Source organism: Centruroides vittatus, unplaced genomic scaffold (genome assembly GCF_030686945.1).
Source record: "Centruroides vittatus isolate TY-2023 unplaced genomic scaffold, ASM3068694v2 contig_417, whole genome shotgun sequence".
Lineage (NCBI taxonomy): Eukaryota > Metazoa > Arthropoda > Arachnida > Scorpiones > Buthidae > Centruroides > Centruroides vittatus.
In genome coordinates, this window is record NW_027122227.1 from 532,819 (window position 1) to 547,283 (window position 14,465).

Genomic DNA, 14,465 nt, shown 5'->3' on the forward strand with positions numbered 1-14,465 from the left:
TGCATTAAAAACTGAGTAAATTTGAAAGTATATGGGCTCTATGGGCTCTATCTTTATCAGAGCAAAGTATATTCATGACTGATTAATCTTCTAACATCTAAAGTGAACTTACACTGTTTAACATTTGGTGCTACTAACAAAGCCAGGTTTTTGTCCGTAACCACAAGCATATTACACTTAGGGGCCGTCCATAAATTACATAAGGTATTTTGGGGTGGGTGGGGGTCAAAGATTTCTTACGATTTCTTACTCAGGGGTAGGAGGATAATAGATCTCGTCTTACATAATATTCTTATTTTTTGATCTCATTGAGTGGTGGAGTTTTGAATTTGGCTTCAATTTGACAGTTTCTATTAAGAACACTCATTGTACCAATGCCATCTCGTGTGATGTGATAGAATAATAACGCTAGCAGACTCACGCTCTACACATTTTTTATCATGGGAGAAAGGCAGTGTGGTGGTTTCTCTGTTTTGTTTTGTATGACATTTCTGTTTACACATGTAGTAGCTAGTCGATCTGTCAAAGTTTTTTGCGTCCTTTTGTGAAAAGTAAAATTAATATAAAAATGAATATTATGACGTTGATTAATGATAATAATAATGAAAAGATTGTTAATAATTAAAAAATAAAGTTCTTAAAATAAATTGTTCATTCGAATTCATTAAATTTTTATATTTTTAAATTTATTCACATAAAGTCTCTATAAATAATAGTACATATTAATTAACCAGTTAATAATTATATATTTTGGACTAAGATTTTTAGGGTTTCATAAAAAAATTTTTTTTGTTAAAATCTTTTTTTTTAAATCATGCCTAAATATTATGTAAGATAGGGAAGGGGAGATGGGATCAAAGAAAATGTTATGGTTTCTTACACAGGGGTGAGTGGGGGGTCTAGAATGGTGGAAATCACCCTTACGTAATTTATGGACGGCCCCGTATTTCTACGAATTTCCAACAGTTTTTCCTTCTTATTACAGGTAGCTCTGATGATACTATCTATCATACCCTTGTGGAAGCTATGATTCCAAGCAATAATCTTAATCTTGTTGGAATTCAGCAGTCCTACTACTACCACTGAGAAATGGATAAAGGCTCTTCTAAGGGTGCATTTACTTTTAAGATTCAACCTACAAGTGCCTCAAATGCATTTACTTTAGAAATCAGAGTATGCCATCCCATGTTTACTTTTGTATTCAGATTATGCTTCAAGCACTGTCAACTCCCTCAGAGTTTACAGAGAAAGTGTAGGAAGTTTGTCACAATTTAAACATGGAGTCTGAATCAACATGTTGCTAAATGATGCTGTATTCCTGAATTTTTGGATCAGAATTGATATTTTCGGAACATGGTTGTTCTGGAATTAATGATAATATCAAAAATCATATATCTGAAAGCTAAATGATGCTAAATTATATACAAGATAAAGGTTGGTATAATAGTGTTATTTCTTAAAAACTCTGGATACCCAAATGCATTTACTTTTAACACCATGTTCACTAGTTCTCAGTCACCTGACTGGATGCTTGGATTTGTATTCCATCAAAGTAAACACACCCTAATAGCTTCTAATGGAGACTAGCTTGTGCTATATGATGTCATGAGATCTCCAGTGTATAAGAAAGTGTATTATAGCTGTGTGTATTTGAAAGGTCTTAGTATGCAGCTATCCTTTGCTCTTAAAAATTAAGTCTAAATAATTAATAGTTAAATATTAAAAGTTCCATTAGCAATTGACAAAACAACCCTTACAGGATTTTTATTAACTATGTATATGAATTTACTAACCATATCTTTATTTCTCCAAACTATAAATATGTCATCTATATCATAATATAATTTTGATGTTCTGCCTAAACTCCTGAACATATGGGATCTCAACCTACCAAAGTACTGTGCCTTACGTCTTTTCCTGCCCTCCCTTCCCCACATGGTGGGTCCGACTCGATGGAGAGGAGTTGTGTAATTCTGGGTGTGTAACCGAGGGTGGGAGTTTTATAGGAGAGTGTGTCTCAGAGAGAAGGGAGAACAGAAGTGGAGAGAGGACGGGGAAGAAGAAAAGTAGTGGTGGTGTGTGAAAGTGCATGGGAAAATAGTCGGGAAGTGAAAAAAAAACTATGCAACCAGTGTGGAGATTTTGAATTTCGAACTGTTTTCTGCCCAGTGTGAAGAAAAGGAAGAAGTACACTTCAAACTCATTTGTCGGTATGTTTTATGTCCTCAGATTATGGGAATTTTGAGCAGTATATTGTCAGGAGATCTGATGTTAACGATATTCGGTATATTAGATTGTCGGGCTCCGTACGTTCCTGTGATAATTTTTCCTAGAAGTACTGTATGTTCTCAGGAAAATTAAAGGGTTATCTTGTTAATTTGGATAGTTGTCTTTATCTAGTCCCTACTGAGATCAGTGGATTCCCCTGCTAAGCATCTACTCTATCAAGCACGCTTATTCTAAATTTGCCACTTCAAAGAAATCACTGAAGTTCTACATGTCGACTCGTTCTCACGTTTTATATACTCTCACAGTACTACTATTACTGCTATGTCCCAAATGCTGATGACCCCACAAAGACCCCCTCTTTTGTAAGTAAAAATATATCATCACATGAAAAATACAAATCATTCAAAATTAGATCAAGACAAGACTCTGCCACAGCTCCAAAACTACTTAATAGAACCTCCCCTCACTTTTACATATGCTCCCTCTTAAGAGAAATGGCTGCATCAATGCATATGGAAAGACATACCTCTTTGCAATCTAAGATTACTAGATAATCTTCCTCTTCTATTTATAATAAAGAAATTACTTTGATAACCTCCAGGAAACTATTGACATATTTAAATATGATATAACCATCCTTCGTTACATATGTCTGGAAGAGGAGATTGGACTGGCGGCTCAAGTAGCATAACTGGAACGCATCCACATGGTAAGTGGGAGTTGCGGGTTTGAGCCCCATTCTAGGCCAATTCTTTTCTTCCAGAATATTCTAAATTATTTAATAAATATTGATTTAATTATAATTATTAAATTTAACAAGAGATGGAGCCTAACACCTCCCTCTAATGACAAATTATTTAGTAATTAATTAAATATAATTGCGGAAAAGTAGCCTGATGTAATCCGGTGGTTATTTTGCTTTACAAATTTATCGGGTTTCATGAGGTTTGGTTATGATCTTATAATATGCTCATTAGAAATACTCAATTGTTTTTACATTGATTAATTAAGAAAAATATATTGTTCGTCTAGCTGTAGCAGTTTACAAGCTAATTTTTTTTTGTCTCTTGCCTAGCATTATGGCATGAAAATCATTACAGTCTTTGAATCTTAGCATCATAATTAACAGAATTAACAATTACAAGATTTGGCATTCATACACAAACAGTAACAAAAGCATATATTGTTCACAGTGCCAAGATTCAAAGACCATAATAATTTCAAATATTACTTTAATTTTCTGTTTGTTATATTATGCAGGTGTAATAAACATAAAAACTGAATAAATTATTGATTTCTTAAATATCAAAATAATTCATTTCAGAATATAGGTTTTTTTGATAATATCATTTTTGGTAAATATTCTTTTAGAATTAATGAAAAATAAAAATAATTATTTTAAAAATTAGAATAATTAAATTTGATGAAATCATTTAATAATCATGTATTAAATGCACTTTTAGAAAATTTATCAAATTTTTCTTAAGTTCTGTTTTAAAATATTCATTTCTCACAAATTTGTAATTACTAAAAATAGGCCAATACACAGCTAAAAAATTAAAAATCAAATAGTGACAGACACTAAAACTAATGCAATTTTATTAAAACAATGTAATACATAAAATTATCAATATAAAATTTTCAAGAAATTATTGCAAAAACAGTTTGTATAATTGAATCAAAATTTTTATAATAAAATTATTTAATTTATTAAGATCTAAAAATAAATCAGTTATATATATATTTGTAATAGTAAAACAGATATTTATGTAGAAAATTTATATCAGCTTAACCCAGTGGCGTAGCGTAGTGGGGGCGGCAGGGGCGGCCCGCCCCGGGCGGCACTTTTAGGGGGCGGCAAAATTTCAAAATAAATAATAATAATATCTTGTAAAAATTTTTGTAATAAATGTGATTATTATGTTGTAAAACATATATACATGATTTTTTTATTTGTAACATGTACAATACACAATAATAATGATTGTTCTTGCCAAAAAGTTCTTTAGAATTACTGTATATTTTAGTCTTTTAAATTGAGATACCTAAAAAAGGGGGCGGTGAAATTTTACTCCGCCCCGGGCGGCTGACACCCACGCTACGCCACTGGCTTAACCTATAATATTTTCATACTACCAGTAATTAAAACTTTCTATAAATTAATGCAAAGAAATTACAGTTAGAAATAGGATACTGAAGGTATATTATAAAAATTCAATAATGAAATATTTACTGTATAATAAGAAAATATAAAAACAGAATAAATCATAAAGAAGGACAGAATTCAGTTTACATTTCCTCGCACAGAAAGAAAGTCTTATAATAGATGTGTGAACACTTGTTCACACATCTATTATAAGACTTTCTTTCAACAGTGCTATATCAATTCAACAGAAATTTCCATACTTAATTAACATACCTTTGACCTTTAAACCCAGTGGAATGAAACTGTAATTCCATAGGCTTTAATATTCAATTGTTTGGCATACTTAATTAAGCAGAAATGAATGTGTTTACTTATTTAAAATAATATTTTCATTTTCTTAATGTTTTGCATAAAACGTAAGTACTGATAGTTTTGATACATTATTAGTGGTAATATTTTTTTTTAATTAAAATTACTTTCTTCTTTCAGTTCATTTATGATTGATTGTTTGACACATGAACATGTGCAGAAATTTTCCAGAAGGGAGCAAAGCTTGAAGACAAATAATTACATCAATAAATTTTTATTTAATTATTTAATTTTTTGGGTTTTTTCATATGTAGATCATAGAATACAGTATTGAATTAAAGTGAATCATGGTTGAAGGTGTAAAGTTACATATCTCAATCACTTTTACAATTATAATTTATGGAATATTTTACTCGATTCCAGGAGAGGGTATTTACCCCCTCTGCAGATATTCATAGTTCAACATTTTATATATTGTGGATAATGTGTAAATATTTAAATATTATTCACTATATATAATATATAAATGTTTCCAGTTTATAAACAGTATGAAATATAAGTTTTCTTAAAACAGTGTAGTTTGTATATTAACCAAGATTAATAATTAAATGTTTTAGTTATTTTAATTTCTGGAATACTAAATTTAGTTTTATTGATTTTCTTAAAATCTAATACAAATGATTTTTTGTTCCAAAAATTCTGATTCTCTTTAAAATAACAAAAACTTTAAAAAAAATATATATATATATATATTTGGAAGTAAAATATATATATATATATATATATAATATATATATATATATATATTATATTATATATATATTTATTATATATATATATATTTGGAAGTAAAATGAATTTTCATTTATAGGCTATCTCTAAATCAACATCACTATATACATATACTTGAAATACTTGATATAAAATCCAGCTTTAATCACTGAAATATATTCTGACATACTTTATATCTAATTATTTACTATAAAACATTATTTTCAGAATTTAAAATAAAAAATAAATAAATAAATCTGAGAATAAGATTATCAATCAAGTTCTATTTCAGCAAGTAAACTGTTCTCAATTCAAGTATAATAGTGAAATTCTATTAATCTGGCATCTGGTATGTTGGCAAACATGCTAATCTGAGATGTCTATCTCATCGTTGGGGTTATTAGTGCATTGTTCTTTACCATCATAATCAACAAGTTCCAATATAAACACTGTGGAAACAGAGGAAGACCAAGATGACACGATAATGTGTTCGGTAAAACCAGTTAGCTCGTGCATGATTTTTCTAAAGACTTTTCCCAAAGACAGTAGTGTGGGTTTGATATGAGAAGAAAAATATTTAGCATACTTAGAATCAATAATTATCATGGAAATAGCTACAGTATAATACTGTTCATGTACTTTGATAATTAGAGTATGTCTGTATTTATATGTAACTACAGAGCACAAAGTATGAATAATGTGTTCTTGTTTCAAGCCAATCAAGAGTAAGAATAGCCTGGAAAAATTGAAATGTCACGTTAAGCAATCATAAAAGACAGATTTGTAAAGTTTTTACATGTAAAGGTATTTAGAATTGTGTCTAGGGAATGTATAAAACTGGAAAAACTTCCATCCTCCAATAAGGTATCATATTTGATAAACCAGCATTGCATCAGTCCCAATGATACTGGATTAATGGAACTTCACTGTATATTGATTTAAATGCTGAATAACTGAAAACTTGAGGAATAAATGGAGTGTGTAGTCTTATTTGTGTATGTCAAAAACAACGCAAAGTAGTATGATATAGATGTTGAATAATTTTTATAAATTTTTGCCATCATATGTTCTGTTTTAAAAAGCATGTTATATGATTCATCATTGATTCATATCCTAAAAACAATAAGGGAATTCATTACATAATAAGAATATTAAAGGAATTTATTGTGCCTACACTTCTAGTTGTAAGTAAATTATTGGTCATACTTATTTTTTTTAAATTTTTAATTATTATTTTTAAATGAATGTTTTACAAAAATATACATTTTATAACTTTTAACAGAAGCATTTGTTTACAAATATCAACATCTAAAACCCAATAGTTATATATTAAAGCCAAATGATTGCCAGATTATATTGAACTGTATTACTACTATTATTAATAATTAAATACTATAATAATTAGCAATTAATTATTAATAATAGTAGTAATATAACCCAATAGAATCTGGCAATCATTTAGCTTTAATATGAAACATTTGTTTTATATTAAATCATTATTTTTAAGTTTAATGTTTTAGAAAAGAAATCATTAATCTTACACTTATAATTTATTTAAATGACAAATTTTTTATTTCTCATTTAGTGCTCACTTTTATGATTTATTCATTAAATATTTTAAAATTAAATGAATCATAACTAAATCTCTCTGAAACCTCTTTGAATGCTAATTTAGAGTTCATCATAATTTCATGTTTGATTTATTTGTATTTTATAGAACAAAGTATGGCAGATAGATTATTAATATTAAAGAAAAATTACTTAGTTTACTATACTTTTTATATAATGGTTAATGTTACCTTAGGTGCCAAGATGGCGGCTTGTTTCTGATTCCAGCAAGGAAACAGTGAGACACACGTTCTAACCTAACCTAAGCTATTCTAATAAATTACCATAATTATTAGCAACCAAATTATTAGAATAGGTTAGGTTAGGTTAGGTTAGAATGTTCGTCCCACTGTTTCCTTGCTGGAATCAGAAACAAGCCGCCATTTTGGCACCTAAGGTAACATTAATCTATATATTATTATTAAATAATAAAACTAACTTGTTATCCAATTATATTATAAATAATAAAAACATCAATAATACAAATTCACTCTATTTTAATTTTTTTAAAAATTAATAATAAGTAATAATGAAATCAAAAATAATAATTATAATAACAACAGTTCAAACCTCTTCCAGCAGAAATGTTTTTATTTATCAAACTTTTTGGCTGACTGGACAGCCAAGTTTAGGATTGAACAGTTATAGAATGGCTTATAGTGTCAAAAATATAGGATTCTATGTTCCATTCCATTACTGTTCTAATCTTGAAGATGGCTGCTCAGTCAGTCAAAAACATCTAATAAATAAAAATGCTTCTACTGGAAGAAATTATAACTGTTGTCACTGATATGACATTACTAAAAAATTAAATTATCAACTTCTCATCATTATAATTATTTTTTATAATATTATTTTTCTTATTTATTAATAATTTTATTGTTTATTTGTTTTGTCAAAACCGTGTCTTCTTTTTCTTGTTTTGTTTGGTGTCACGACTTGGTGAATTTATAGACACTTGGCAAATTCATCTATTTAATCCATAATCTTACAGTGACGCGTTTCGGGCTTTCATCCCTCTTCAGTCTGTTATGTAATGTACATGTGTCGTAATGTGCCAAGTGTCTATAAATTCACCAAGTCGTGACATCAAACAAAACAAAAATAATTTTATTATTTATATCTCCATAATATCTCTAATAAATGGTGCCAAATTCAATTTATGAATCAAGAGCAGAGTGAAATAAATGAATTAAATATAATAGTTTAGATATAATTATAATATGTCATTTTGTATTTCAAATTTTATAAAAGAAATAATATTTAAATATTGATTTCATTCAAATAATATCCATGGCTACTATTTTAAACCACATATTTTCTCTTTGGTTATTATTCGAGGGTAGTTATTGTTTTAGGACAATTATTATTTTCTTTGAACATACTCATTTGTGTCCATGATTAATATTTAAATATTTATTGATAAAAATTTTGATTTTTAAAGCAAATTATACTTGAAATAGCGACTGATATCTTTCTTTATAATGACTATATATCAGTAATAATTAAATACTGTTAAATGGCCAGATCATCTTCAGGCTAAAAAACCTTCAGAGTTTAAATGCAGCTGTTAAAACAAAACACAGAAAAACTATAAAAATACAACTATTCAACTTTAAAGAGGTAGATTCATTCCCCTGCTTGAAAGTCATTCTATGATGTTTAGTCTTATAAGTTTTGTTTTAACAGCTGCATTCAGGTACTGTAGGTCTTTTAGCCTGACAATGACTGTTTATCACAAATAAAAACATTTGCCTTTGAAGTTTTTTGCAGTTCGGGCAGAATATTGATTTTATGTGTAATGTTTAATTACATATATCCAGTTTAAGTCATTAAATTTACCAGTAATAAGAAAATAATTAAAAAGTATACTTACGGTATATTGTACATTTTACACATTTCATTTTCTATTAAAGTTTGTTAAATAAATAAATATGATACCTATCCACAATAGTTTGTGGTATTTATTAAGTTTACATTATTTTTCTATGTTTTCAGAAATCCTCGAATAGTAGACACTTACTATTTGAAGGCTGTTATTATTTGAATAAAACAGGTAATATAAAATTAAATAAATAAATTATCATACAGCATTCTCTTTTTCTGACACAATTTTTTCAAGTTGTTCTAGACGTTCCCGAAGTATTTGATTTGTCTTCTGAAGAGCCAAATATTGTCCAAGATCAACTTCAGATCTTTTCTGTGCTGTCTATAAAGAAAATACATATAATTTTTCAATATAAACTTCAATATATAAATTCAATATATTTTTTCAATACATTTTAAATGCATTTGAATATTATGTAAAATGTTCTAAATTGTTTAAAACAAGCTCAGTAAACCAATCAATATCAAAAAAATGCCTAAATAAATAAAATGATAAAATTTAACTTGTAAATTTAATAATTAAAAATATTAAGAAACAGAATCAATCGCTGTTAGTAAAATATACTATTTATTACATTTTTTCATATAAATTTCATTGCTTGATGTGCAATTCTCTTTTAGGCAGAGACCATTTATCACACTAACAATTTTTTTTCAATTTCTAGTTTAAATGAACAATAAATCAATATAACTTTCATATTATTCTAGTCTGTAAAACTAACAGGAAATTTTGCATAAACATGCACATGCAATTATGAAATATTCAATTTTTTTTTTCAATTCAATTCATCTTTATTTGTAATAGGCCTTGGCCTGTTACAAGGGGAGTTATGATCAACATTCATTAAATAAACAGTTACAGTATCTTTACAGTTTAGTAAACAGTATCTTATTCATTTTCACAAGTGAATAATCAGATTGTTGTTGAAAGAAAAAATTAATTTGTAAGATAATAATTATATAAAATAATTAAAATAAAATATAAAATAATTAAAAATAAAATACTGTAATATTAACGAGCAACTATTTATTGTGACAATGTCACAATAAATAATTGCTCGTAAATATTTTATTTTTAATTTAAAATATATGCTCTCCACCTCAAATTAGTAGTGACTTGCTCCTGTACATCATAATTTTCCATTAGCAATAGAGTCATGCTAGTCATCTATATAACTCCTTTCAGGGAAAGATTTTTGAATTGAAATAATGTGACTTCCAGTTTGCATTGGAAGTTTGTATATATTAATCAGTGCCTCCTGCCCCTAATCTTTCCATACCTGTCTTGACTTTCATCTATCTAACTCCATTCTCGAGATTAAGGAAAGACAGACAGACACACAAACAGACGTATGAGAATGAGAATTTATAGGTCTATAATTTTTTCAAATTGCATCCCAAAAAGTAACAAAAATAGAATCAATAAAACACATCTTTATTAATCTAGTAACTGTTAACTTTTAAACATTCTAGATTAAAACATTTTTTAAATTGACTTTTTATAATCTTTAATGAAATTAATAAAATATCACAGTAGTAGTTTTCCTAAAGCATTATTGTTCATATGACTTTTTATGTATCTTATGAAACATACAAAGAAATATATTTTGTATGGAACAATGAAATACATAAAACTAAGAATGCTTTATCATTTAAAAAACACAACAAAAGTATCTAAATAACAAAGAATAAACATCTGAAAAGTAATTTCTTTTTTGTATATGATACCACTAACAAACATCACAATTTTCTACTCAATGGAAACTACAAAAACAAATTTTAGATTATATATATAAAAATAAAAAAATAGTAATAAAATAAAATATTAAGTGAAATTATCTTTTATCAAGAACAGACTTTTTCATACTTGTATAATTAATTTAAAATTTTTTAAACTCATTTTTACTCTGCATTTTTTCCTTGCTCTTATTGATTTTAAGCAGACTTCTGGCCAAAAACAACATTTTATCAGTTGCATTATTTTGAAAAAATAATTAAGAAAGCTGCTGAATTGCAAACTACTGGGACACTGGATGGTTTAGATGGTAAAGGTATGTCACTTTGGGGACCTACATTCATCTTAATTGGTCCAGAAGTCCTTATTTATTTATTTTCATTTTTGATTCTTTCTGATCTGTAGACACTAAGAGAACCTTTTTAATCATATCCATTATGGGTTCAGCCAAGTCCACAATGGGAATGGCCAAGTGTTGAGGGATAGGACCCAACAAATCCAGGACAAACCACTAATGAAAATATTCCTGGGGTTACTTGCCCAGATTTGATTCTAGTCTCCTAGCATAGTAGGTTGACACCTTAAGAGATTACCTTGTAATTCTGCCCATCAATGTATTGGTAGCTTAGAAGCCAAAGATGATATATTACAAAAACTAAATTTTTCAGAATGAAAAACCATACAGTATCAATTTTTTGTTTGTAATTCGAAAAGTACAAGCCAATTGTTGTTACTTTCACTATATAGCCTAGCTTGACAACAACCTCTGTGACATAGCATCAACCAATTTTTGGATGCCCCACCCTGCAGTCTTTATTTCAAGCTGGGTAAAAGTCCACTTTATTATTGTTAACACTGAAAAATCCAAAGATATCAGGGTGTTTGAAAATGGTAATTGTATGCTTAATAGTACTTTTTTCAGCTTTATTCCATTCTGAATGTAATCTCCAAAATACAATATAAAAATACAGGATACAATAATGATAATCAATCTATTTACTAACTGTGTTGTTATAATTCCAAATAATATAAACAATGCCAGGTCTTTTCCATTTAGAACATAAAAGAACATCAAGTTTTGTGTAGAAACATTTGCCTAGAATGACAGATACTGAAACAGTAGCTACCATGTTACTCATATTCATCTGATGCTTTCTGTTCCTGAGTGTAAAATTCCTTAAGAGATGCTGGGTCCCAGTATCTGAGCTTTTGCAAATTGTTGAATTTGGCAATGTTATTTGTTCTATAGACACTGCTGATTGCAGGAATGTTTGATGATTTTTAATATTTATACAGAATGTATAACATACATCTGTAAGAAAAATAATTATGGTACTGTACAATACATCACTGAAATTGGAAACTATCAGAAATGAAATCATACCTCAGTGACTAAGAAAACAATTTAGCCAACATTCTCTATAGTTTTAGAACAGATTTATAATGGGACTTGGCCAGCGAAGTCATCTTCAGTCAATAACTCTCCAATACTGGGATAGAATACACATATACAACATACCAATACCAGCACACTTGAAATTAAGAAATATTTACTAATGTTTTCATCCGTTTATAACAGACATCTTCATATATACAACACAGAATAAAATGGCTGCATTAAAATCCTTTTAATGTAACCATTTTGGAGAGTTATTGACTGAAGATGGCTTCGCCAGCCAAGTCCTATCATAAATCTATATCTCAGAAAATTAATTGGCACAGTCCATTTGTGCCATTTCACCCACCTATGTCAGAGTTGAAAGGACTCACATGGGACATGAGTCCTTTCAATTCTTGACTTCTAACTTGAACTGTGACATATGCCTTATATAACTGGCTATCTCTGCTCCTATTGGAGGTAGGACAGCTGACCACTGAAACAGCATTTACACTATCAGAGAAGTATCGAAGTGCATTTAACTCATTTTGGTATAAAAATGAACACCACCCTTTGGCTCTGGGGTATCTATAACTAGGTACTGGTACACTCAATTACTACCAATTTACTTAGTAGTAAACCTACATACAGTATTTGCAGTTACCAGTCTGTCTGCATTTGATTCAGAAATCTTAAAAAAAAAATTGTCTGATAGGTGCATCAAACAATTTTTTTTAAGATTTCTGAAGGTAGGTTAAGTTAGATATTTCAGATGATGCTCTCGCCATTAAGCTTTTCCATTATCAGCCTGGCAAAATCCATATTGGGCTTGAAAAAAAAGACCATCGTAGTGTCCAGGAGAATGCTTTAAAAATATATATTTAATTGGAATTCTTGATTACATACAACAATAATGACTTATTAGATCCATTGAAAAAGTTTACTATTTGGTTATGGAAAAATCACAAATAAATAAGACATAAATTGGCATCTATCTTTTGCACTTCTTCATTTGTTTTTAATTTCTTTATTTTGTATACTTCTAATAGAAATATTAGAAAAAATAAAAATTTTCCAAATGAAGATTAAAGATTGAAAATAATAATAATAATGTAATAACAAGAATCTATAAAAACTCTAAAAAATTTAAATGCCTCATCAATGATATGAAGGCATGATATAAATATGTTTTGTAATTTTATGGAATTTCTTTTGCAATAAGAAACTACTAAAATATATATTTTAATTTGGCTGCAATTTAAAAAAATTGTAAACCCATAAATTTCTACTGTCGTCTGTCCGTTTGTCTTTCCTCAATCTCGAAAACGAAGTTAGATAGATGAAAGACGAGACCAGATATAGAAACCTTGGAAGCAGGAGGCCCCGATTAACTATATACGAACTTCTGGTGCAAATTGGAAGCCACGTAACTTCAATTCAAAAATTTTTCCCTGAAAAGTGTTAGATAGATAACCAGCATGACTCTATTGTGTAAAGGAGAAGTATGATGTACAGGGGCAAGCCACTATTAATTTGAGGTGGCAAGCACATATTTTAAATTAAATAAATTAAAAATTACAACCCGGTATTGTGAGGATGTCAAAATAAATAACTGCTCTTTTTTCTTTTAAAAATATTAATTAAGTTACTATATTACAAATGAAAGCATTTATAAAATCATATCTATGCTTTTGTTTTTAATAAATAGTTCTTTACAGGTTTTTCCCTATAACAAGGTAATTATACAGCGAGATTTTGATGTAAGAGTTCATATGAAATCATCTGTTTATCTTATTCTAGTAAATGTTCTTTCAGTTGCTACAACATAGTTTACCAATGTAGATTATTCAATTTTTCCCTATGTAGTGAAAGCTTTTTATTTTTCATGGAAAACTTGCTAGAAAACTGTAAAATACTATTCTGTGCTAACAAGTACAGTAATTTATACTGGAAATTTCCTTTGACATTTAGTGTGTAAACTGCATGCTGCTTATAATTTTCCTTTTCTTTTTCGTTACGTTCTTGATAATAAGTGGGGATAAGTTGGTTAAAGTCATAAGTGCATATCAATCTTGGGTGTTCAAAACCATATTTTACGAATTTTAATAGGTTTGTTTTTGTTTAATTCAGAAAATTAAATAAAAACAAAACTGTTTTTTTTTACATAATAGATAAAATTTATATTAAAAAAATTGTTTTCGAACTTAAATCCATTTTTTATATGCAATGTGAGTCTCGCCATAATGCGATTTTTATAATACAGCATTTTTGTGATACCTAACTATCGCGTTGTACGAGGATTACCTGTATATATGTTCATATTAATTAAATACTGTTTCTAGGTCTACTCGTTACACAATACATATATATCGGTAAACAACGTAGTCGCCAGAGGAAAAAAA

General features: G+C 28.4%; 1 protein-coding gene across 6 annotated transcripts in view; it reads right to left on the bottom strand.

Moving 5' to 3' along the window:
- The window catches only part of LOC136976638 (RIMS-binding protein 2-like), an 88,386-nt gene that overhangs the window by 57,526 nt on the left and 16,395 nt on the right, over positions 1-14,465 (bottom strand). For all 6 annotated transcript variants that reach the window (XM_067271980.1, XM_067271979.1, XM_067271982.1 and 3 more), the window contains one exon: positions 9,153-9,272. In XM_067271980.1, the coding sequence (XP_067128081.1) occupies positions 9,153-9,272 (120 nt within the window). The remainder of the gene's footprint in view (positions 1-9,152; positions 9,273-14,465) is intronic.